Source organism: Chiroxiphia lanceolata, chromosome 1, assembly GCF_009829145.1.
Source record: "Chiroxiphia lanceolata isolate bChiLan1 chromosome 1, bChiLan1.pri, whole genome shotgun sequence".
Taxonomy (NCBI): domain Eukaryota; kingdom Metazoa; phylum Chordata; class Aves; order Passeriformes; family Pipridae; genus Chiroxiphia; species Chiroxiphia lanceolata.
Window position 1 is genome coordinate 130,933,012 of NC_045637.1, and position 25,267 is coordinate 130,958,278.

Consider the following 25,267-nt stretch of genomic DNA (forward strand, 5'->3'; position numbering starts at 1 on the left):
ACTGTACTTGAAGAATAACTGAATTCTGAACTTTGTAACATTCTAAATATGGGACAGACTTCTCCCCACTGGAAAATAGGTTTGAGTCAATAAACAGTTGTGGGGCTTTATGTTAGTTTTGGTTTGTTGGGTTTTTTTTAATTCCTTTTCATCAAGTATTCCCTTGTTCATTATTCATGTTTATTGTTACATTTTAGTTAGCACTTACATGTATAATTCTGTTCATAAAAGTGTTAACCATGCTAAAACTTTATTTTTGACAATTAGCTATCCAAATGTTTAAAAGTGCTACTTATTCATTGAGCAGCAATTGAAAGGGAAAAAGGAGTATATTTTCTGCCATGTATTTCATAGACAGCAGACTGAATCAGACACTGTGTGGTTCAGTGTTTAAGAAATCTGCACATTGTCTTGCTCCAGCCATTTTGCTGCAGCAGCAGTACGTTTGTCTTAGACCTTTAATGGTGGGGTTTTTTCTAAATTGCATTTGATATAGTTTTTCTTCCTCAAGAATGGCACCTCTGGATGTTAAGTTATAATGTAGATAATTTCACCCATGGTTAATTTTATATACATGATTCAGTTTTGATTTCAGCAGGACTAAAGACATCTGAGAATTAATCATGTGCAGAAGCTCTTACAGACTCTGCTTAGCTTTCTGTAGAGGAAGCCATTATTTAAAATTGCCAGTTTTTAAATGGCACGTGCTTTTAGATTCTAGGATCTATATCAAGACCTCCATTCTAAGCATGACCCCAAGCTTATATCTGAACTGAATGTTGCCTACCATACAAGTTAATTCTTTGCAGTCCTAGTGTCAGATGTGGCTTTTGAATTAATTCTATGGTACGTGAGGAGGGCAGATGGCATTTGATCCACTTCCTAGTGCCATCTGAGTGGTTGCATATTCCTGGCCTGAGTATAACTTCCATCGTGTCCTGAGGGGATGTCATGGGTAGGTCAATTAATTGGAGGAGACCTCATGATTAGAAGAGCCTAACATTATGCACAGCACTGCAGTACAGCAGGTAACATTCTTGAGCTCAGCTCCTATGAAAGCTGTGCAAAGACAGTTTGTGTTTGAATGAATATTCAGGACAGGGCAATCTCTGCTGCTGTTGCTAGTCCTTGGTGCTGGGGCATGGCCACACTGGCAGCTCCCACTGCTGGAATGCAGGCTCAAAGTGGGTACTGTTGTGCTCCTGTATAGAGCTTGTACAACCAGGGGATTTGTAACTTCTGTTACAACCCTTTGAAAAATTAACAGAATTGAGGATTGGAAAAATCTCAGAAATATATTTTCTGTTAATTTTGTAATGAAATTGTTACGTTACACAAGATCTAATTGTGTCAGGTAAGCTTTTCCCTCTCCACTTAAATGAACCTGCAGAAGATATTCCACAGCATTTTTCCTTTTCATTCAAATACCTTAAAAAAGTACAACATCTGCTACTTTGTTTAATAGTCAGTGTCACAATAGTTTGTAGCTGTTTGCTGAGAAGCAACATTGTTCTGTCACTATTATCACTCCTCTCCCTCTCCTTTGTCTCTGAAATGAGTGAAATAAAGTCTAAAATTAGAGTGAAGATTAGTTTTTGTAAGTTTGTTTCATAAAAGATTTATCAACTTTCAGGGGAAAAAAAGTAGAAAAAATAGTACATATTTACACTGATATCCCGCCTCATTCAGTGTTTCTTATGAATGAGCACTTGATATAGTACAACTTTGGAGTACAGTCACCACTGGGAGGTAACCACTTGCACACATTTCAGGCATCCTAGATATTTAAACTTTAAGATTGGTGTACTTGCATATTTTAATCATGAAAGTGTATGTTTCCAAAAATAAGATGCAAGAATGTTGCATCTACCCCCTAGTTTTCACTTCCCCTATAGTTACAGATTTCAAGATTTTTTTAAAACTACTTATGTTGGAGCAACATTTGTGAATCCGTTCATGGAGTATGACTTTACTGGGTCTAGAGCTAAAACTAAACCCCAGTCTCAGAGATGAGAATCCCAACACTTTTTCCTGTTAAAAAAAAAAAATCTCTATCTAGTTTAGTTCTCTAGGAGCTATTAATGAATGTAGATCTTACAGTATTGATGGAGGGGTTTGGAGGGAAAATGGTTGCTTATAGTTGTTCTTAAAGAAAACAGAAAAGAAAGAATACACGTGTGGTAGAACACTTCTGTCAGGGCCAAAATATTATTTTCACATACATTTCTTGGATAATTGTATTTGGCTACAGACTGGTCAAGAAAACTCTAGTATTCTGACTTGAAGGTAGTACTGCATTAAATAAATTGACCTTACCTTTCAAATTTTATTTTATATTAGCAAATGAATGTTCATACATTTCAAAATAAGGAGGCAAAGCATTTAAAAGGTGATAGGTATTTCTGAATTACCAGTTTAATTTTCACGGATGTTTCATTTACCTAATTTTTATTTTTGCATTGTTTTGCAATCATATCTTTTTCACTCCAGATCACTGCGTACAACAGGCGTACCTTTGAGACAGCAAGGCATAATTTGATCATTAATATAATGTCAGCAGAAGGTATGTACAGAAAATAGCTGCTTGTGTTTTGAACTGAATAAGCAAAGCCATCTCACAGGCTTTGGTTTTTCAAGATAAAAAATACTGTAAAATAGTTGTCTGGTGTTCAAGCCAAATGCTGGGACACAAGGGAGAAGTAAGAGAATTTTTCCTGCTTTAATTCATTTTGTTAATTTAATATGGATTATTTCTGTCGTACAGGACTGTTTTTCCTCACTTGTAAAAAAAAAAGTTAGCTTTTTTGTTTTTAATTAAACTGGTTTTAATTTTAAATTTCTCCCTGTCTTTTCAAATGGACTTTACTTGAAGGATTTCCCTCTCTTTCTGCATGTTATTTAGTTTTCTTAGTTCTGCATGTGCCTTATGCAAAGAACACTTATGTAGGCAGATTCAGAAAAAAACAGGTTAAGGCATATATACACATTTAGTCCTTAAAATTAGTTGTTTGCATCATATTTACCTATTTACATTATGGAGTGTTGTGGGTTGGAATCCATTGTTGCTGCAGATCAGTTTTGACCCCCAAATTAACATGAATGTAATTTTATCTGTTTCATGAGGTTTTACCAGCTGAGACTCTTTTCCTCCAGTCGACTTCTTCAGTCCCAGCTGCTTTATAAATAACTGAAGATTTTCAGCTCGAGTAACAGCTAATGGTACTCACTATTGAATTAAATATAATCACATTAGGTTCAAAATGAACTAATTCAAATACAAGACTTTTGGAAAGCTGTATAATCTTAAAGTAGTATTACATTAATCATTACTTCAGATATTGGAGCCTTTGTTTAATGCAACACTCTTTCATCACAACTAGATTTTCCTTTACCGTATCAAGCGGAATTCTTCATAAGGAATATGAATGTAGAAGAAATGTTAGCAAGTGAAGTTCTTGGTGACTTCCTCGGAGCAGTGAAAAATGTATGGCAGCCAGAGCGCTTGAATGCTATAAACATCACTTCAGCCCTTGACAGGGGAGGGAGAGTTCCACTTCCTATTAATGACATGAAAGAGGGGTAAGCACATGTGTCAGTCTGATGTTTTTGTTTTACACTTCGTTTTCTTACTGAAAAGCTTAATATTTTTTCAGGTTTTCTAGAAACTTTGCAATTGCTGTTTTATATTTTGGAATTAGATATAGTAAGTTTACTGGTGTTCTGAGCCCTAATTATAGTACAGGTTTACTATGATGGATACCATTACAACAGGTAACAGCTCCTGTTTGATGTTACAGTCCAAGGAATACTAACAAATTCCATTAATTATGAACCAGTTGGTAGTAAATATGCTTATTTTGTAATTCCAGTTTTACTTCTGAGCAGTCATTTGGCATGCTTTTCAAGATTTTAATGGTTTCCAATTCATGAAACTCAAAATTTTGAAGCAAGTTGTGATAGAGCATAGGTTACAGGGACACTTAAATTTCTAAAAGCATTTAACATGTAACGGTGTAATTTCTAGCTGTACTCTTACTTAATGTCAGTTAGTTATGTGATTCAGGAGCACTGTGGACTTTTTTTCTGAAAGTCATAAGCTGAGGTACCTGGGGAGCTCAGGTCACTTAGTGTAAACTTCAGGAATGCACTATTTCTAGTTCTGATTCGTAACCATAAATTCTGTTCTGAAATACTGTACTTCTCTTGGAAACTAATAAGGATTCAGTCTTTTCAAAGTCTGATTGTGATAGGGCTTTTCCAGGATGAAAATAAAGATGCCTATTTATTTTTAGATAATTTAGATATTTTGGTGTCAAATAATATCTGAGAAAGGGCTGAAGGTTCAAAATTTGAGATGGGTGCAGAAAATCTTGTTTCAGAGCCTTTTTGTGTATCTGGAGGTTTTAAGCACATTTAAAGGAGGGAATTAATTTCTATATTAGCCAGAGTAATAGCAGAACCACTTAATACAAGTGGCTGCACTTCAAATATTTAGTTAGATAATGCCTGATATACCAAGTGGCAACCAGGACCTAATTTCTGTTTCAGGGTCCATTGGTACATTATTATCCAGTGCAGCAGACTGTATTTTCCAGCACCATTCTATATATCTAAATATGACAATTAGTGTAGTAGCTCTTATTTTATGTATGGTAATGCTAAATTATTAAGTTTACATTCAGCTTTCAGTGTTCTGAAGCAAATTTTGTTGGCAGAGCATAGCTACAGTATGGAATCTTTTAGGAAAAGCTGGGGATTTGGCAGATTCATATTAGTATTAGGTTTAGAAATAACTAGTCATCGTGAATTTAGTTTGAAAACATGGGAGGAAACTCTTCAGAAGTACTATGATGAGCAAGACTAAAGATTTCCTTAAGATAAAATGACACTATTTTAATCCAATTTTCAAAAGTAGTACTGATTTACTTATATGAGGAAACTCCTCCTGGAGCTCTGTGCCTGCATGGAAATTGACACTTCTGCTGGTAAGCAAATATTTGCATTATGTGGGAAAACAGAGTATGTTGTAATGTGCAGCTAGAAAAATCCTTTTAATTTCAGTCAGTTTTTCGTATGCTTAGATAAAGTATACTATGAAGAAAAATAATTTTTAAAAGTAACTTCAGTCTTTAAAGAACAGCTGAATGTTGCTGTAAACAGCAGTAATGTTTGGAAGAGTATATAATTGTGCTTTGGGGATTTGTGAGACATCCTGCTGGTCTGTCACTCCTCTTTTTCTGCAGTGTGTATGTGATGGTTGGGGCAGATGTTCCATTCTCTTCCTGTTTACGAGAAGTGGAAAACCCACAAAATCAGCTGAGGTGCAGTCAAGAAATGGAGCCTGTAATAACCTGTGATAAAAAATTTCGTACTCAATTCCATATTGACTGGTGTAAAATCTCTCTGGTGAGTTATTTTATTATTGCATAAAAATGATGTTTATAGAAGTACAGGTGTGAGTTTTGCCAGCCTGGCCAGACAACTTTGCCAGTTGCACTTTATTGTGACTGACTTTTTTTTCCATCTACCAGACACGCTTAAGGTTATGAAAAGATTTTGCTATGTAGGCTAAATTCTATTAGGGGTGAGCCCCAGTGAAACCACCATATTTGTTTTCACTAGCAGTGAATGCTATAAATGGCCAGAGAACTCCAGGCCTTACAGAATAAAAGTAATGAGATAATTATTTAGGTACATGTAGTTCATTAATTTAGAATGCTAATACTGCTAGTTACACTTGCTTTCCTAAAAAAACGTGTGTGTCTATATATATGTATGTTTTCTCAGATATTGATTCTACAGCACTGACCAGTTAAATAGCATTTTTATGCTGTTAAAAAACTGTTTCTGGAAATGGTCTACAACATATTTCATGTTAAAAATGAAATTAAAAGAAAATAATGTTGATGAATTAAATGAAAATAAATGGGAACATTTTTCTCAAACACAAGAAAAATGATAACCAAACAGTAGACTATTTGCCATGGAAGGAGTATAACTCCTAAAGAGGCTTTTTAAGATAATTTTTTTTTAAGTTCCAGTAAGGAAAATCAAGAAATAATACAGTATTGGAAGAGAATGTTGCAAAGTTTGAACAATGATGGTGAAGGTACATAAAGTAAACTTAGATAATTGTTGAGCTGCTTCACACGTTACTGAGAAGGAAGCCGAAAGGGAGATATTAAATGCTTTTTATAGTGGGAAAAACATATTGAGTATGAGAAAAGGTATTCGTACACAAAATGGATTGAATAACTTCAAGTCGTTTCTTCCTATACACTATAAATTAGGAAAGCTGCTAGAAAACTCGGAAATACTTGTTTTCAAAAGAATATCCAGGTTATTTACATTTTATTGGCCTTCTGTTGAGAAATTGCAAAAGGCACAAGTGTACACAGCAATACTTACCAGCACCTGAAAAACAGCAGAAGGTTGCTAGTCTTTGTGAAGAGCAAACTATGTCAAGTTTTCAATTTCCTCCTACAAGAAAGTAGAACAGAGGTGCAGCAGCAGATGTCATTCCTTTATAGTAAGGTTTTTTAATAGTCTCACAAACAAGCTCAGGTACGTGGCCTAAGTGAAGCTAGGACCTAGTGAAGAGCTGACTGGTAGCCATAATCCTATAATAATTATTAATAATTCCTTGCTATTCTTCATTAATAGCTGAATGATGAAATGGGCTTATTAAATTAAATTTGCAGTCTCCATGAAACTGAAAGGATCTGCAGCTGCATTGAAGGACCAGATAGCATTCAGAAAGATCTTGAGAAGCTGGAGAAACAGCCTTAGGAAACAGGGTGAATTTTAAAAGGAGCAGCAGAGGTATAGTGCACACAGCAGTGTTCATGCAGAATGAAGAGTGGCTGGTTAGGTCTGATAGTAGCAGTGGCTCATAAAGTAATCATGAAGCAGCATTGCCATGCTGGTTTGATAAAAGTAGAGATCACCTTGGGATGTGTAACAGGAACAGGCTCTCAGAGAAGTCTAATTTTCTGCAGCAGCCTATAACTCGACCTTCTTGAATTCAACATTTGTTTTGGCGGCTTGCCACAATAACTGAATTTAAACAGTCTTAGGGGTGTTTACTGTTGCCAGCAGCATTGCTGCTGTAACCTGGCGCATCAAAGGGAAAAGGGAGGCGAGCTTCTCTCTATCTAATCACAGTCTACTTTTCACAAGGCAAGCCAAGGGGCAGGAATTCTCCTCTGCCATGGGCTGGGAGGGAGTTGAGCTCTGTTTCCCATAATCACAACGTAGATAAGTGATTAAAAATTCAGACATCATAACCTCTTCTTCTCATTTTTATGAGGTGACATAGGCAGTTAGCACCAAATCAAAGAGTGGATTCAAGTCTGGGGGTCCCAAATTCTGCAAAAAGGGACAATGTAATAAATGCTTCTTCTTAATGCTGCTTTTTGATAGCTTATTCTCACTTCGTGTGTGGGCTTTTGTCAGTCACATAAAAAGTACATCAATATTTTTTGTGCATTTGTTAGGGTTTGAGATTCAGCTAAGCAGCCAGGTGGAACTCAGGGTACCTAAAAGATACTGTGGAATTAATGAGTGGAGAATACATAAGTTAATTTTTGTTTTGCAAACTGTGTTGCACTAATAATATACATATATGTGTGCATTTGAGGCTCAGCAAAATTTCTGGCAATCCATGAAAATCTGTTCATCCATTGCATAAGTTGTTACTTAAAGTGTAAATTATAAAGAAATGACCATAAGTTGCAAGATTTCTCAGTGAACAGTCAGACAAAAGTTCAAGCATGTATGCAAATATATTTGATTTTTATTAATGATCTGAAGAGAGTCTTAAGCCAACACTGATAAAATTTAATAGTAATATCTAACTAAAGATAACAAGAAAACAGAGGCAGAAAGTTAAAAAGTCATCTGGGAAAGGCAGTCAAATGCAATAGGAAATTCAGTAGCAAAATAAGGTTGTATTTTGAGGAACATTAGGTATAGACATAAAAAAATATAAAACCAAAATTACTTGTGACCAGGAATGCAGCCTTCTGAAGGTTAGTTGAATTAAAAAAAAAACCCTTGAAACTCCGACTGATGAACTAAATGCTCGTCTCATGTTGTGGTGCCTCCTGCACTGGGTGTGTGGGGCAGGCGATGAGCTGCTCAGCCCTCAGCAGCTCAGTTGATGCCTCTTGCTTTTTTGAGCACTGGATGGAAAGCACTGAAGGCTAAGGAGGAGGAAGAAAGTCATAGGTATGTGACTCTCATCTCTGCCACACTCATACAAGAGAGGGCAGTATTGTTATTTAGGAAGACTAGTAAGAAATGGATTAATTCATCAAAAAGAAATCAGTACTAAAGAATTAGTTTGCACTAGGGATGTTTACTGAATTTTTACTCAACTACTGTTTGTGTGACGTGTGCCTGAAATTAATCTGTAAAAACTGTGGTATCTCTGGTAGGCACGAAACAGAGTCATATTATAACATTACTATCACATTGATCAGAAGCTTTCATAAAATGTAAGGTTCTATTGAGTAAAAAAAGTGATTGGATAAAATTGTCTAGAATTTGTCTAACATGTAATATGGATCCTTTTATATGTTATCGTTGGTTAGATACTGCCTGTTTTTACATTCTGTTACTTTGTTATTTGATCATCTTTTTTTTTCTTCTTTTTTTTTTCCCCCTGGGTATCAGGTTGACAACACAAAACAAGTTTCCACCTTTCAGGAAGTGATTCGTGGAGAGGGAATATTACCTGATGGTGGAGAATACAAGCCACCTTCTGACACACTGAAAAGCAGAGACTATTACTCGGATTTCCTAATTACACTGGCAGTGCCCTCGGCAATAGCACTGGTGCTTTTTCTAATCCTTGCCTATATCATGTGCTGCCGACGGGAAGGAGTGTGAGTACTTCAACACGCTAATAAGTAACTGTAGACTTTTCTAAGATTATAATGCATAGAGGACTATTTGTTAGAATAATTCCATTCGGTTCATTATAAACCTTTAAAACAGGCCAAAAGATATCTTCTTGAAATGCTGAACTCACCTAAGCACATGCACTAATTTCCAAGCAAGTGGACATAGGGCCTTTAGTTGTTCTAGCGGAAAGGTTTAAAATACTCAACATACGCACAAAACTCCCCAAAATCTCCACATGTGCACAGCTCTGCAAAGTGCCCCCAGCAAATAAAACACTAATAAAAGATCATTGGTTCAGGAGGATATTAAGTAATTTCTAAAATGCTAACCTTCATAACATAAACCTGGTTGAGATTAACTGAATTTAGACATACTATAAAAGAAAAACACATAAAAGGAAAGCAGCAAGTAACGTGATTCCTGCCATTTCTTACACAAACTACAATTTCATTTTGTCACAGAATTTATTTTAGCCAGAAGCTTGTTCTTTAACCTGCATTTTCATTTCCCTCTGTGTGCGTGTCTGTGTGTGTATGTCTGTCACCATTATCACATCTCTCTATGTCCATTCATCGAGGCCTCATCATAAACCCCGTTGCAAATGCTGCCAAGTTGCGTTTAGCAATAACCTTGTCAGCATTTCTACATCACGTACTATTTTCATCATCAGATAGATTTAATGTTCCAACTATCAATGCTATTATTTAATTCATAAATTTTGTTTTGTTTTTAGGGAAAAGAGAAACATGCAAACACCAGAGTAAGTGTCTTCTTTCCTGTTATTTTTCTTTTACCATTTAATTTTCATTCTCAGTAGCTCGTCATGCTTCATACATGTGTGTCATAATCTTCTTCCATTCTCTCTAAACCATGGTTTAATTCATAAATGTGAAAGCTGCTTTTAAATCAGAGTCCTGGCAAGGATAGAAGACCAGAATAAAAAGGGTTTGAAATTAACGACTCATAATTCAAAATAAAATAGTGCTGTTAGAATAAATATGTTAATATGCAACTTATACTCCTGGTTATTGGACTTCCCAGCCTGTCTCTTAAAGGCAGTGACCAGGAGAAGAAATATCCTGGAAGGTATCCAGGGTCTATACTATGGAGTGTTTTAAAATTAATTTATGAGCTTTTATGAATCTACCACAAGAATCAGGAGTTAACCAAAGCTTTCATTTTAACTGCAGGAAATAAATGGAACATTAGCCATAAATTGCACAGTCTTGGATCCTGTGAGAAATATCTATTCAGGCAGAAAAAATCTAATGGAATAATTACTGCCTTAAAAATTAAATAAAGGCAATATTTATTAATTTAACTATGTAAAGGTACAGTAATTGCTGCAGTGTAGAGTCTGTAGCATGCGTCAAAGTCCTTATATTTTTAAGAACAATAATAATTGTAAAAATCTATCCGTTTTGGTAGAGCACTTAAAATATGTATTCACTATTTTATTTCCTTTTGACGTAGCATCCAGTTGGTCCACCACAGTGCTATACAGAAATCAACCAAAGAGCTTCGTGACATGTCTAAAAACAGAGAGATCGCGTGGCCTCTTTCAACGCTCCCCGTGTTTCACCCTGTGACTGGGGAGATTGTCCCGCCCCTTCACACGGACAACTACGACAATACCAGCATGCCACTGATGCAAACACAGCAGTAAGTGTTTAGATTTTATTTCTTAATGCTCACTGTGTTGCACGATTTAACTGTAGATTCCAGTGCATGTCTTCTGAAATGTGTTTCTTATGGAGGTTTCAGTACTGACTCTCAGTTCAAGATTGCTCCGATGTTTGCATTTCCAGCAGCAAGAAAGGCCTTCTGTTATAAAATTGGATGGCTGGCTTTCAGTCTGAAATCTTAGCAAGAGGCTTTGCATGGAGCAGTTAGATGTGTGATAGAGGAATACTTTTGATAGAGGAATCAATTAAACTGTTCTATTTTAGACACCCTGTCTCTCAGGGTGTCTTTGGAGTTCTGGTATAAAACTACCACCAGGTTGGTGGTAGTTTCATACCAGAAAATCCAGACTTTGTAAATGGTTAGTCATGTACCTGTCACACATGGTTTGTGTTTGAAATGTTGATGTTGAACAGAAGAACATGTTCCAGTACACAGATTAAAAAATACAGACCCGTCGAGGAAAACACTCAGAGCTCTCACCCGTTTCCATTGTTGCCACCCTCTCTCCAAGACAGAAGCCAGAAAAATACTCATTCCTGTCCCTTAGAGTTCATTTACCAGCAACTTAATGAAGCTACTGAGACAGACACACCCAGTGCTTTGCACACGTTCTAGTTTAGACAAGTCCGTAGTGCTGTAGCAAAAAGGCATTTCTGGTAAGATTTGCTTGAGGTCCGTGGGGCTGAGCAGATCTGAGGCAGTGGTCTCAGGAGTGGTTGGTATTTTTCAATGCCATCTCTACAACACCATCTCTAGCTGGTAGCTCCTCTGCTGGCAGGCCTGCATGGTCCCAGTGGTCCAGTGGCAGCACTAACTAGGCCCTAATTTACACATGCTTGCCCTGAATTCCCTTCATAGTGTAGTTCCGTGTTTTCTTCTCCCTGTCCCAAAGCTAAATTCTCCAGGAAGTACAGCTGTATAAATTATTCCTTGTACAACTGCATCAAAGTGCTCTGCCCTGTCTTTTAGGGCTTCTTTATTCAGAATAGCAGTTTTTTATGACTGGGGTGCCAGATCTTGTACCAAAGGCTTTCCTGAGTTGTACATAAAGTATTTATCTGCTTCACCTATATTCCAACCCTTAATTCCTTTCTGTAAAAACACCTTAATATCTGGTAACTGTGAAAACAGACACTGAAGCAGGGCACAAAAATGTAACTTTGCCTTGATAAGTGAACTGGTCCAACCCATAAAACTGGCTGACTGTTCATTCATTCCACTGTCAATAACTAAGTGGCAAATGCTGTCACCTTTGCTGTACTCATCACTTACAGAAACCAAACTTTGCTTAACATCAGAAACCCGTGGTGACTCTTGTTACCTCTGGCATTTCACCAAGTCTGAGCCTTTGAACCTAGCTGATAAGTGAAATAATAGGAACTACTTTAGCAATAGTTTTCTTTGTTTCATGGACTTGGCTAACCTTTGGGCAACTGTATTTGCATTCTGAAAATAGATTATGGCTTCATAAGCAAAAAAAATGAAGTGTAAATACTCAGCTTTCATCATAAGACAGTTCAGACTTTGTATGGAAACATTAAAGATATTAAATGTTTTTTTATAGGAACCTGCCACATCAGACTCAGATTCCACAGCAGCAGAGTGCAGGTCAGTACTCAGAGAATACTGTAACTATTAAGTGACTAGTGTGGAGGAATCACTAGTCAAAATGTATACAGTCTATGGACAGTGGAAATAATTCTCAAATATAGTAAAGTATTACAGCATTGTCATTCCAAAATTTTGTTTTTGATACAGCACTGAAAATTCTGGGATGGGAATGATTGAACAGGTGGGAGAAATGCTACATTAGGACTCTGCATGAGACCCTGGAATCGGGTACAGCTAAGTTAGAAACCTTGTATAAATAATTTTCTGTTACAACATGAAGCTACAGCCAGATTCCCAAATGTAGTTACATGGTTGGGATTCTCTGATACTTGGTAGGAACCCCAAATTTCTAATTCCCACCAGTACTAGTTAAGCTCTGAAGAAGGAGCTCTTTAATTGCTGTTATTAGACATAAAGGGTCGATACTGGGGAATCTTTGGTGAGGCATATATCCATGCTTCAGGTTTCCCCTGTCTTAGTCATCACTTTTGTATCTTTTCACAAATGCTCATGCACTGATTGAGGTCAGGAATGCCTTGTCAGACTAAGGCTTGACTGGTCTCTCCACTTGCCATCTCAGGTTTGAGAAAAAGCTACAGCCGTAGCCATGTGAAAAGGGGTAAGAATCACACAGGGAACAGGTAGAGGCCAAAGCATGATTTTTAAATATTCAAAGAGGTATTTAAGCAAAACACTAGACAGATACATATGTATTGAACATAATATGGGAACTACAGCTCCAAGTGGAAGATTTCTTTTAACTTAGGAGTTACATAAGCAACTCTTTCTTTTCATTGAAAATCCTTCTTCTTCATTACTGCTTTCGGGGATTAAAGGAGAATTTCGTATGACAACATTTCAAAGATTTGAGGCAAGTATATAATAGATTTTTTTGCCCATGCGGGTTGTTTTGTTATCTGGAAATTAAAAACTGTTATAAAAAGCCTGACTGTAGTTCTGCTAGCTGTGCTATTTGTGTGCTTTATTGCACATATGCTGGAAATGGCTGATGACCCTAGAAGTCAAAGCCTTGATCCAAAGCCTTGATCCAAAGCCTCCAGCACTGGTTTGGGTTGACATTTAGCACAGCTCTTCACACTGACTAGTGCAGACATTTAGAAGGCAGAATAAAAATGTCACATAGTGCTACTCTTCTGCTATGACTGTTTTGTTACAAGAATTCCAGTCTGTCTTGCAGTAAAAAAAGATGCAAAATCACCTGGTAGTACTGTATGGTGACAGCAGAGAGAATTTTTGAAAAGGTATGAAATATAAGCTAGCATGGGTTTGGCACTTGTGAGTCGCACTGAAAAACTGCCTTAAAATAGATCTTAAAAATCCTCCTGTGTCTATATTTTCTGTAGCACATAATTTTGGTAGAATACAACTGTTCTTTCATATTCATCACAGACACTGCCTGTGACAAGCTCTCAGAAATCCGGGGTGGGAGGGGCAGGTGTTGGAATGTATTTGGGACAGACAGTGTTTCCTCCTCTCCTCTTAGTTTATAATGACACCTTGCTTTGTAACTCAGATGTGCAGGTGAACCTGCAAGCACTTCCATGACATGATGGCATGTGCCTCTTTCAGTTTATCTTCTGTGGTATCTTCAGGGTATCTATGACTCCTGTTGTCAGAAGGTTAGATTTTTAGAAAGTTATCATTTAAAACAAAATTCAGCTACCACTAAGTTTTTTTAGTAGCATGAGTACAAACTTAGCAATCAGTTTTATTCATCTGTTCAAGTAAGAAATTTACAGAAATAAAACACCTGAGGCCAAAAAAAACTATGGACTTTCATTGATAAATTTTCTTCCTTTTGTACAGAAAATTCAAATTCCCAGTAATATATTCAGGATTGTTAACATACTATCAGTCACTACTATGAATAAGAAATTTCTATTTTAAATCTTCAGTAGGCCATATTTAGTAATTTGAAGAGCAGACCATGGCTAATAACCACTGTCCTTTTCAGGAACTATTTGAATCCCCAATAAGAAATAGTTTTATTTTAACCTTAACTAAAAAGGCAGACTTAATAGGTGACATAATGCTTGGCTATTTCACAAGGTTAAAAGCTAACTGGGAAAGAATTGTGTGAAAGGTGACCACTCACATCTAACATTTATATTACACTGATGAAAATTGCTACTGGTCTCCAATATGAAAAGATACATTAAGTTTTGTAGTTGTCTCTCTGTCAGTAGTCGCAATTCATGAGGACTGTTTAAGGTGCTTAGATGAGAAAGTTTATAGGGTAAAATGCAAAAGACTAAAGATTGCATGTACACCGTGTACTGCCTTTTCTGGTTTGTGCTTCAGTCTGACTATGAGGCCTGTTAGATCCCAAACAGAAAGATAAACTCCCAGTTAAACAACCTTTTCCCAATGTTCTCCCCTCCCAGAAGAAAGCAAGCAAAGCTCTGTCATGTGTATATCGTCTCTTGGTCCAGGTTGTACTTGCAGTGTTTCTCCAATGTGGTTGTTGATAAAGGACTCATAAATACTATTTATGTGCTGTGCTCTCAATTGACAGTTCAGTATTGTTGAAGCATCATGTGCCACTGATGGATTATAAAGATTCTCATCTATTTGCAGGTAAATGGTATTCCTGAGGAAAGAAAACTAACAGAAGCAATGAATTTGTAATCAGAGAAGGCAGCAAATTGTCTTACTTCCTTATTTGTTCTGGTTGATGCATGAGTTTTTCTGGTGTATATTGTGCATGCCCACAGTATTACGATGCTTTCAGTGCCAGAGAGTACAATCACTTCCATATAACTAATGTACTGTATCCTTTTGTACTTTGGACATTTTTGACAATTTGTAAACACTGATAACTTTTTATATTTGTTACATTCAGATAATAATCTTTCATATCTATATCTATATGTATTAATAAATATCAAGCTTTATTCTGTCTTGTGATCTCTCCTGAAAGTTTTAACAGGGAAATCAAAACTTCAAAGGATTTCAGAGTGTTTAATGGGATGATAAAATTGCCTTATATTTGCACAGGAAAAGCAGTAGTGAATAAGCACAAAAACTTGTGCAATAAGACGAGGCTCAGAAATAGTACTGCACATTTATTAGGCATTAATTTTTTAGAGAATATCAAAGATAATGAGAAAAGTTATTTTTTGAAAAAAAAAAAAAAAGAAATAAAACCCCAAACAAAATAACTAAAACTACTCCTGATGAAAATTGGATTTCTGTTCTTTTACCAGATATTTACCGTATTTGAAAACTTGTAAGCAATAAAACATTTAAAATCTGTCCATTCATTCATCTGCTTATTTTACAAGAAACTGTTGCAAACTACTGTAGGCAGAAATTAATGTGTGCAAATAAGAAATGGTTAATTTTGTTACTGTATACTTGGACTAACTCTTCAAAAAAACTCTTCAAAATTTTTTGTGATGTTCGCAATGAAGGTAATTTTTTTGTATCCTCCACGTTCTTTGTTCTTTTTGGAGTACAAAGAGTTGTCGGAGAACAAGCTATCTAATAAACCATAAAAAGGAGTTGATTTAAGACATACTTTCCTGGGAGGTGGTTACTTTGAGAGGCATTTGTCCCTGCAGCTGAAAGCTTAAAAATATGGACTTTGGTAAAAGGATCTGTACTGAGGTTTCCATATTTTTCAATAGACAGTGATAATTTATCTCCTGACACTTTTCACAAGATTTTAAATGAGTTTCTGATGCTTCTTTAAATCTTCAAATACAGCATAACACAGGACTTCAGGGTCTGCAGCTGTAACAGCTCACACCAACATTTCTTGGGGTTTTACCTCAAAGCATTGTATTGTTTTAAGCTGACACTTACGCTTTGTCTTTTTTTCTGTAATATTTTCTCTTTCAGAAGCTGTATGCTCATCAGGACATTGCATTGTAAGCAGAAAACTGCGTCTGCTTTAAAATTACTAAATGCTGGCTACATTTCCTTAGCTGAGGTTTGTGGGGTCTCTGCTAAGAGAAATTTGAGTAATTCTGGAATTTAAAACTGAGGATAAAAGGAATTTGTAAAATGAGGTTATTAGAATTTGTAAAAAGTCCAAAGTAGTCACTTTTGGTTCTGCTTTTTTTTTCTTTTTACAGTTATGACCCTGTTCTGTCAAAACAAAAACTTATTTTAATTTTTAAGCAAATGTGTTTATAGGCTCGAACTTGAATGCAGCATCTCAGCAGATAGTTAGAACAAGTCCTGAGCTGCTTTTTAGACAAATTTTGTGCAACAAGTATGATAACTCTTGCAGCAAAGTATATAATCAGTGCTCAGTACATAGTACATACTTGTGTATTGTCAAACCTCCAATGTCAGTTTGCAAAGCTGCCCTGAATGCTCAGCACAGCCCACAGAACTTGGTAGCAAATGCATAGGAATTCCATAGGAATCCCGCTGGTGGTTGTTAGACCAGGAGAGGTAGCTCAAGCTACAGGCATTAAAGTTGAAAAATTAAGGCAGTTTCTGAAACAGTTGGAATAAAGAGCCATTCCTACTCACTTTCAAAGTGACATCCATCACACCTTGCTAACTCATCCAAAAGGTACCAGGGAAGACTTCCCCAGTCAATCAGCTTCTTCAGAGACAACCCCACCCCCAACTTCCTTTCCAGCAGCTTGCATGGTTAGCAGGGAAAAGTGAATCACAAAACTGCACACTGAGGCTTATAGTAAATTAGACATTTCCATCTTTTACTCAAGCTGTGAAAAAAAAAGAGTACAATCAGCATTTGGTTTCTGTTAGTGTATACTACTGTTTTCAAATGTATGAGCTGCCAGTGTTTTGAAACTGAAATGAATGGAATGGATTTTAAATAATGATTTTTAATGCAACCTAAGACTGAACTTTGTAAATAGTATTGGGTTTGGATCATAACGATTTCTGGTAACTCGAGGATGACATGACAATCAATAAACTAACAGTTGAGCTGCTCCCACATTATTTGTATTAATGTAACAGTGCCAATATATTTAAGGAAATGTCTCACACTGTTATGTACATGCATAAAAAATTAGTTTGTAGCAGTGGAGGTTCCACCTGTTTTGAAAAGAATCTGATGATGTAGGTGACTTGGGTATTAACCATACCTGACCTATTTTATGACTGAAAGCTTCATTTATCAGAGGTAAGTTTAATAACAAATTATTTATTTTTACTTATTAAAACAATTACTCTGAAAGCATAGATTTATAAAGCTGGTTAAAGACACTTAATGGCTAAAGAATTAATTAAGACAGTAAATTCACAGCCTCTTTTAACCTATGATGGCAGTATGAACTGATATTATATTGATTAAGTTGCAATCAAATTAAATAGAAAGCCCTGCCGCTGTCTTTGTACATATCTGAAATGTAAAATCTAATAAATAGGAAAACATGAAGGAGTGAAGTTGTTGCCTGGTTAATTTACAAAATGATGCCTAAAGAACACTGTGTTACAGCTGTTAACATTACTGAAACAATACTGGATGGTTGGTGTCTGAGAACTGGGGTGGAGCTGATGGTGCAGGGTTTGTTTAGCTGGGGGCGATGCCGAAGCAGGTGTCATGACTAGAAAGGATGGAGAGTGTTTGCAGCACTTAGTTCAGGTGCCTGTGTTAGATACTATCTCCCTGAATATACACGGAGCTCTGGGGATAGGAACGACCACTCTGAGTCCTTTCCTCAAGGAGCCCCTTCTATTTAGTATGGGATTTAAGTAGCTCAGTTAGAAGCTAAATTCCTTAACCCAAACAAATCTTAAAGATGGGTTTGGTTTCTTGATGTTGCCAGACCAAAGAAAACCCAAGTCAGTTCCTGTCCTTTCCTGCAGAGCTGTGCCTCAGAGTTCCTGCCTTGTAACCCAGGCAGAAAAGTATTCTCCGCCTCCACTGCAGAATTCTGCTGAGGACACCTGAGCTCCAGGGTGCTTTTGGCTACTGGAGCTGTAATTTCATCAGAGCAGGGACAGTGCCATTTACTGCAGAAGAATCTTTCTTCCTGTGTTGCATCGGACATAATTAGTGATACAGTGAATACCTCGAAGTAATGGTATCCAGAAGTACAGAGCTCTGGAGAAACTGCAGTACTAAACTGGGATTGCAGGCAGGCTGAACAGTGAACCGAAGCGCAGCTCGAGTCAAGCAATAAAAAGTTTTTACTTAATTCATGCTGCTCCCATTACAAAAATAAGCATCCACAGCACATTTATTTAATGTTTAAATTACTTCATATTTTTACATAACCTGAAAAGAAAATATATTTATCCCACATACAGTAATAGTAAACAAGTGCATTATTTCAAACATTAAAAATAAATCTTTTAACCAAGTCTGTACAACAGATAAATAGAATTATATCTACAATACTTAAGTTGTGAAGAACAAAACAAAAGTTATCCCTCAAACTCACAGTTCCTGTTGCTCAAAATACTGGCATAGATGAAGGTTATGCATGCTATCCCTGTCTACGGTGTTCACCTACACCCTTTCCTTCAGTCACTCACAGGTATTTTTTGAGGAGGTTTAACTTCCCAAACATCAGGAGTAATGCACACACAGAACAAACAGCTGAGTATCTTTCCAATAGCTTTAAAATAGCTGGCAGGCTTAGTAAAACTGCTGAATTTGGGGCAAGTGAATGATTGATTTTTAGTGTTTTTATGGTGAAAACTGTTAAAACAGTTTTAAAAGAAAACTGTTCTCCACTAAAAAAAGAAAAAAAAAAAGTTGAAGCCATTCTCACAAATTTTCTTTTGCACTCGTTCATGGCTGCAAGTTTGAATTCAATGTTTTACCTGGAATAAGATCAAGAACATGCATGGGATGGTAAATATGGTACAAATTAGGACTCATGTTGTTTATAATCATACATAATTGCACACATGCTTGGAAAATAATACTGTGGTCATGTTTTTTGACTGCTAACAAATAATCAGGAGAAGAATAAAATGAAAAACCAACTAAAGGTCAAACTATTACTTGAATCAAACCCACAAACAGGAAGAAATGTCCATAACTTCACTGATAAGTAGAATGTAAACAACAGCATGTCACTGCCACACTGAAGGACTATTTCTTTTAATTTTAGGTTTTTTTTCTAAAGGAAAGAGTTAATAAGAAAGATGGGCACTGCTAAAAGGGATGGGAAAAAAGGTTCCTCCAAACAGCTGCCATCTCATTTCAGTTGTAATTCTGAGATTCAACCATCTGCATGCAACAGAGATGACCACTCAGTACCTTCTCCTCATACCAACAGAGTGGCTTGCATCCTTGACTTACATCCTTTTAAATGAAAATATTATTACTGGATAGAATATGGCACCAGGTCCCTAATCAGACCTAGTTCAAGGTCACCTACAAACTCAGTGAAAGCTTCAATGATCACCATCTCCCTGTTCTCCAATTTCCTTAAGAACTGATAGAGTGGATATGATGTGATTTCAGTTGCAAAGGTGTTCCAAAAATTCTCAATCTTGACCTCAGTCTCTGAAAATTATTCATCTGTTTGTTCATGGGGATTGTAGAGGGAACTACACACAATTAGATGAATTAGTGGAAAATTTATGGATTATTAATTTTAGGGGGAAAAAATCAAATTTTCTTTATAAAAAAATTTCATCTCAGAATTTACCATATTTGTGAAAACATCTTAAATTTCTAAAAAAACTCCCATAAAATATTACGTAAACTCGTATATAATCTTCAATCACTCAACTGATGATTACTTCTTATTTCCATTTATAAAGGGTTGCACGTAATATGTACTATTTCCACCCAAAATACTGATTTCTAGACAAAAAATTACCCTTTCGTTCAGAAAAATGCCCTGGTTCCACATCAGCCAGAGGGGGCCATTCCGAAGGCTCACAGCTTTGCTCAGCTTTGTTCCTGCTGGGAATGACGGCAGCGTGTGTGACGTGTGGGCCGTGCGCCCGTAACACCCGCTCTTCGCTCGGCTCCCCCAGTGCCGGCTTAGTCCCGTGATACGCCCATGATGCTGCTAAACCACCTCACTCCTTCGTGTCACGTTTAAACAGATATGTAAACAGAAACATACATCCAGTAGAAAAGACTCATTTTCACATGCAGTTCTGTACAGTGCACTCTTGTTTCTCAGATTATTTGAGAAGGCTGTTTCCACACAAAATATGTACATTTGCGCTATATACATTTTCCACACGCTTAATTTAAATGTCTTCTTGTACCTCCAGTTGAGAATTTTTGTTCAGGCACACAAACAGTAAACCTGAAGAAAGTTTCCAAGTTAATGCCTTGACTGATCTTGAATTGCTGAGAAGAGGTGTAGTCCAGAAAAAAATCCAGCTATGCATAGCAACCTTTTCAGCAGAGTTGAGTTATCTTTAGGAACCACAATCTGTGCTAGATCATTAGTGATCTGAGAAATTTCATGTGCCACACACACAAATATAAAAGTGCTGACAAGAACATTAAACATTGGATATCCAGGAATGAGCACCAAGATCCCCTTTGTGTCTGCTGCCAGCCAAATATGGTATTGGCAAATGAAAAGCTAAAAGAAAAAAGAAGGTGTTTAATAATATTTATAAATATTTTTACTTACCTAAAGCCATATAATTATTACTGTTGCATCAACTGACATACTTCTGTTTAAATCAGAAGTTGCGTTCCACGTCTTCACTATAAGACAAAAACTATGAGCTTGTTAGAACACACAGTGAAATGGGTTTGCTTGGCCCTTAACCAAATAAGGCTCCGAGGAGCATGGGATACATTCCGTCAGAGCAGAGGAAGAATCCACCTCTGCTCAGTTACTGTCTCTCTGGTGAGGGTCTGAACTAACAAGCCTAGAAATAAGAGAGAATGCTTCAACTGATGAATGCACAGATCCCTGCAGCTGACCAGCACCTAAAATTCATCAGAAATTGGAAGAATGGAATATGATCCTTTAAAAAACCCCCACAAAATTATGTACTACATATACATTGTTTGTGAAGTTACATTTGTTAATTATTCACAAAAAGCTTTCTAGGGCAAGCACATTTATAAGTCTGCTTACACTAGTAAGTACAATTTGTGCTGATTCTTCAACTGGCTTAAATTTTTATCTTCCAATTCCATACATCTCACAGCACACTCCAGCATTAAATCCCCACCCTCACAACGTTAAATCACTCCGTCCCCCAAAACAGCACAAGAATTAACTTGCTACCGTGAGACTGCTATTTCATTTGTAATTTTTAAGTGTAACAGAAGCTATAATGCTAAAAGAGGTCAAACACCACAGCATGGCATTGAGTAAACCAATAAATGTTTTCACTATGTGTTATATGAAAATTTAGATAATAAAACATCCTTACATTTCTAAGTTTCAGTTCACTGTAGTTCTGGTCGTTCTACTTACCTCTAAAGAAATTTTGCCAAACCAGGCAAAGAACGAGCTATACACAGATCGGACATATCCAGGAATGTTCCTGATGAGGATGAAAGCTAAAATCTTTTTTTTTTAAAAAAAAGTAAAACAAAAAAAAGCAACTGTGGATGACAAGCCAATTACAAACACATAAAAGGTTTATTCATATTCACTGCCTGAAGTGAACTGCTTCATTCATTAAAATTTTTTTAATATCTAATATCTATCTAAACCAAACAAAAATCCATGCAGTTTATACTTAACAAAGTAGGCATTGAAACTGAAAAATCTCTTACACACATTCTTAAAGCATAGCAGGTCACATTTACATCTCCAGCAGAATCATGGCCCTGATGTTGACAGCTGTTACTATATGGTTACTAGGCATGGCCACAAAACGTGTTACACCATGCCAGCCTAAAATAAAAGTGGCCACAAATCTGAATTAACCCTCAATTTTTAAAGACAGGGTGTCAGGATGGACAAATTAATATTAAAAAATTAAGTCATGCGTGCTGCCTTTCAAGAGAGCAGGACAAACTACTAAGAAAAAGAAACAGAGGGCACAGAATCAGACAGCTGGTGCTTAGTGAGGCAGGGGACAAAGCAAGAGGAAAATCTAAATTTAAAAAAACCACATGCACGCCCCTGTGGCTCAGCTCTTCTCTGCCTAAAAGTGACTACAGGGTCCCATAGGTTGCTTCCTACAGTAACACCTCACAAACAGTCGTGCTTTCCTACAGCTGCCTTCTTTTCCACTGCTACTCAAATAGTCAAAAGTTGGGTGTGGACCGAAACGGTGCATATGAAACCTACGCTAGGGACATCCAGGTTAATCAAAAGCACAGTCACAGTGTCCAAATCCAGTGCTTAAAGGCAACGAAAAACTGAGCAATGTCGTTAAACCCTTTTTCACTTTCAGACATGAGAATGAAGTGCAATATCTGACATTCCATGCTAAGGCACAAATATATTTAAAAACAATTTAAAAACAAGACCAAATAAGAATAGACTAGGTTCTATCACTGTAATGAAAAGGACTATAATTAAAATTACCTGCACCACAGAAACAGAAGGATGTAGCTCATTGCACTCTGTCTTGTTTTTACAGCTACTAGCCCAAATAGAGTAGGTCTAAAAGATATAAAAAAAAAAAATCAGTCTGTGTAGCAATTGTATGTAACATTTAAAAATGAAACAAGAGTATGGTATTTTGAGTTGCTTTGGTGGTAATTTGTTCACTGAGATGTGGGATACTAGTAGAAAAAACCCCTACATTTGGCTTAGTTTTGTGTCTCTCTAAAATTCTTTGCAAATGGTGAATACTATACTTATTCATACAATTTTTTTCATCACAAATAAAGAAGCAATCAAGGGTGGAGATCAGAGCTGCATTAGCTACCATTTTATTTTTATGATCCAATTTTCTTGTAACCTTTGCAATTAACTGAACGAGTGCTGATGTTTTTATCTACAGTTGACTGAATAGAAAAATATTTTAATGAGCAGATAGGTAGGGCTGTACAGAAAAACACAGCTGGAATATCTCCAGATCAAGATTTCATTTCTTAAAGTATTTTCTAAACAAGAAATTCAGAAAACTTATTTAAATATTTACAAACCTGATTATACTAGGTTCTAGTTGGTACGTACCAAAAAGGAGACAACTGAAATAAATAATAAAACATTTGAAACTCTGTTGGAGAAAAGAGGATCTCCTTTTCCTTCTGATATCATCTGACGTTTCTGCAATGCCAGATAAATAAAAGCAAACAGCATCCCATGAAAAACCACCTGTAAAAGACAAATAGAATGCAAAGAGTATTTCATGGCCTTTACAAGTACTTAGGTACAAACACTTAATAGAAATGCTACAAGATAAACTATTTTTAAAGCTACATTTCAAAAGGTCCTTTCCCAGATTTACTGAAGCAAACAAAACCAGACTTTCTACACTAGGTAGTCATAAACTGCATTTTTAACTACAAAAACTACAAACTACAAAAAACCCCCAACTTTTACTAATGCTTCAGAGAGCATTAAAGACAAGACAATGCTTGTCAAGTCTTGACAAAGCTTGTCAAGAAGCTTTCAAGTACCTACTATCCTCTCTGCAATCGGTGCCAACACTGAAAAAGGCTTTCTCTGGGGAAAAACCACGAGTCTCTGGCTTTCTCCCAAGTTGGCAGGTGAAAACATTCAAGAAGCAGGACAAGTGCTTCCCTTTCTCACAGACAGAGTTCTTCAACAGAGTGTTCTGCGATCTTACGCCAAGTTCTCATTAGCTGTCAGCACGAGGCTGTTTCGGGCCCATGTGGTGCTTCTCTTCTGTGTTTATTTTAAGCCTTCCTGGGTCCACAGCAACAAGGCTCCGAGTCCAAAACAGCACGTGCTGCTGCTGGGGGCAGCCCAGGGGGTGACAACAGTGTGCTCCCCAAATTCCAGCTACTGAAGAGCTCCAGAGGGAAAAGCATGCAAGTGATCCCATTAAGTGTAAGTTTAGCAGATAAATGCTCCCATCTTAGAAACTGCATTTACCTTTATCAAGAAAGCAAAAGAAAAAAACCCAAATGTCTCCCTGTTCTATTCCCCCACACTGTAGGGTCAGTAACTGGGAATAAAAGCACTTTCCCCCTGGAAAACCATTAAAAAGTATGTGCAAGAATAGTCTGGTTTGGGCATCCAGACCCTGATTTTAAGGCTATCTTAAAAGAAATACATCCTTAATTGATACAACTTGCAAAAAGTATTACTAAGAAAGCTACCACAACAGTCTGAAGTGCTACAGGTGTTAAATTTTCACAGTAAAATTTCTGAGATAAGACAAATCTAGGACACTTTATGACTTTATTTTTTAAATCCAGAAGCAAATAAATCAACTTCCTTTTGCAACTTCTTTTAAGCAAGGCTTTGACAGACATTTGCAGAATTAAAATGAATGCAGCTTAGTCTTTTATTAAACACTGGCGTAAACTCCTGTTTTCTCTGGAGGAAAGGAAAACAACCCTCCCTCCGCTCTCCCCCCAATTAAAAAATACACTTAAAAGACCAGTATAAATTTATGCAAATGTTACATACATAGCGATCCAGCTTCCACCTAAACCACCATTCATAGACATTTCCATTCAGTTCAAAGCACTTGGACAATGGCCAAAATGAAAATATCTTCTCAAATGTACCCTGTAAAAGATAAACATGGCAAATGCTTTAACTTGGATGTCAACTGTATTTACTAAATTTAAATCAATACGCTGTCTTTACTATTATTCCGTCCCTATTTCAATGGCTATGTGGCATTAGCAAAATAACAGGGTTCCTTGGAAGTCTTTGCACACAAAAAAAAAAAAAAGAAAAAAGAAAACAAAAAAACTTCTTCACATGAGAGAGGGTTTCAGTTTTGCCTCCCATAAAGGTATTGGCACATCTTTCATTTTGTACTGCTGACTTAAAGGGAGAGATCCACTGACATGCTGTGATAACAAACACACTCTACAGACGAGTACAGTACAAAAGGCTTAAAACCAGTGAGGGATTAAAACCACACAAACTCCCCTGTAAGATCCTGGAGTGACAAACTCTGCCCTGATTTCTGCCAGCTGTACTGACTGCATGCAGTAAGTCCCTAATTTAGGCTGTGAACCAGGCTTTTGATGTGTCTCTCAGAGACACCATATCACCATACATAT

At 36.7% G+C, this 25,267-nt stretch overlaps 2 protein-coding genes across 12 annotated transcripts in view; one reads left to right on the forward strand and one right to left on the reverse strand.

Moving 5' to 3' along the window:
* Nucleotides 1–17,594, forward strand: part of SGCE (sarcoglycan epsilon) — a 33,579-nt gene extending 15,985 nt beyond the window's left edge. For 3 of the 11 annotated variants that reach the window (XM_032695022.1, XM_032695070.1, XM_032695060.1), the window contains 9 exons: nucleotides 2,491–2,563; nucleotides 3,381–3,579; nucleotides 5,244–5,406; nucleotides 8,677–8,888; nucleotides 9,641–9,667; nucleotides 10,381–10,569; nucleotides 12,158–12,201; nucleotides 13,041–13,075; nucleotides 14,803–17,593. In XM_032695022.1, the coding sequence (XP_032550913.1) occupies nucleotides 2,491–2,563; nucleotides 3,381–3,579; nucleotides 5,244–5,406; nucleotides 8,677–8,888; nucleotides 9,641–9,667; nucleotides 10,381–10,569; nucleotides 12,158–12,201; nucleotides 13,041–13,075; nucleotides 14,803–14,853 (993 nt within the window). In that variant the 3' untranslated portion in view covers nucleotides 14,854–17,593. Of the gene's footprint in view, nucleotides 1–2,490; nucleotides 2,564–3,380; nucleotides 3,580–5,243; nucleotides 5,407–8,676; nucleotides 8,889–9,640; nucleotides 9,668–10,380; nucleotides 10,570–12,157; nucleotides 12,202–13,040; nucleotides 13,076–14,802 lie in introns of all 11 variants that reach the window. The other 8 variants (XM_032695105.1, XM_032695096.1, XM_032695052.1 and 5 more) reach the window with 4 other exon arrangements.
* A 728-nt stretch (nucleotides 17,595–18,322) lies between these two features.
* The window catches only part of CASD1 (CAS1 domain containing 1), a 28,776-nt gene continuing 21,831 nt past the window's right edge, over nucleotides 18,323–25,267 (reverse strand). Inside the window, exons 14-18 of the mRNA XM_032695012.1 lie at nucleotides 24,660–24,761; nucleotides 23,235–23,375; nucleotides 22,638–22,715; nucleotides 21,573–21,665; nucleotides 18,323–20,720 (exon numbers count right to left, since the gene is read on the reverse strand). Of these exons, the coding sequence (XP_032550903.1) occupies nucleotides 20,454–20,720; nucleotides 21,573–21,665; nucleotides 22,638–22,715; nucleotides 23,235–23,375; nucleotides 24,660–24,761 (681 nt within the window). The 3' untranslated portion in view covers nucleotides 18,323–20,453. The remainder of the gene's footprint in view (nucleotides 20,721–21,572; nucleotides 21,666–22,637; nucleotides 22,716–23,234; nucleotides 23,376–24,659; nucleotides 24,762–25,267) is intronic.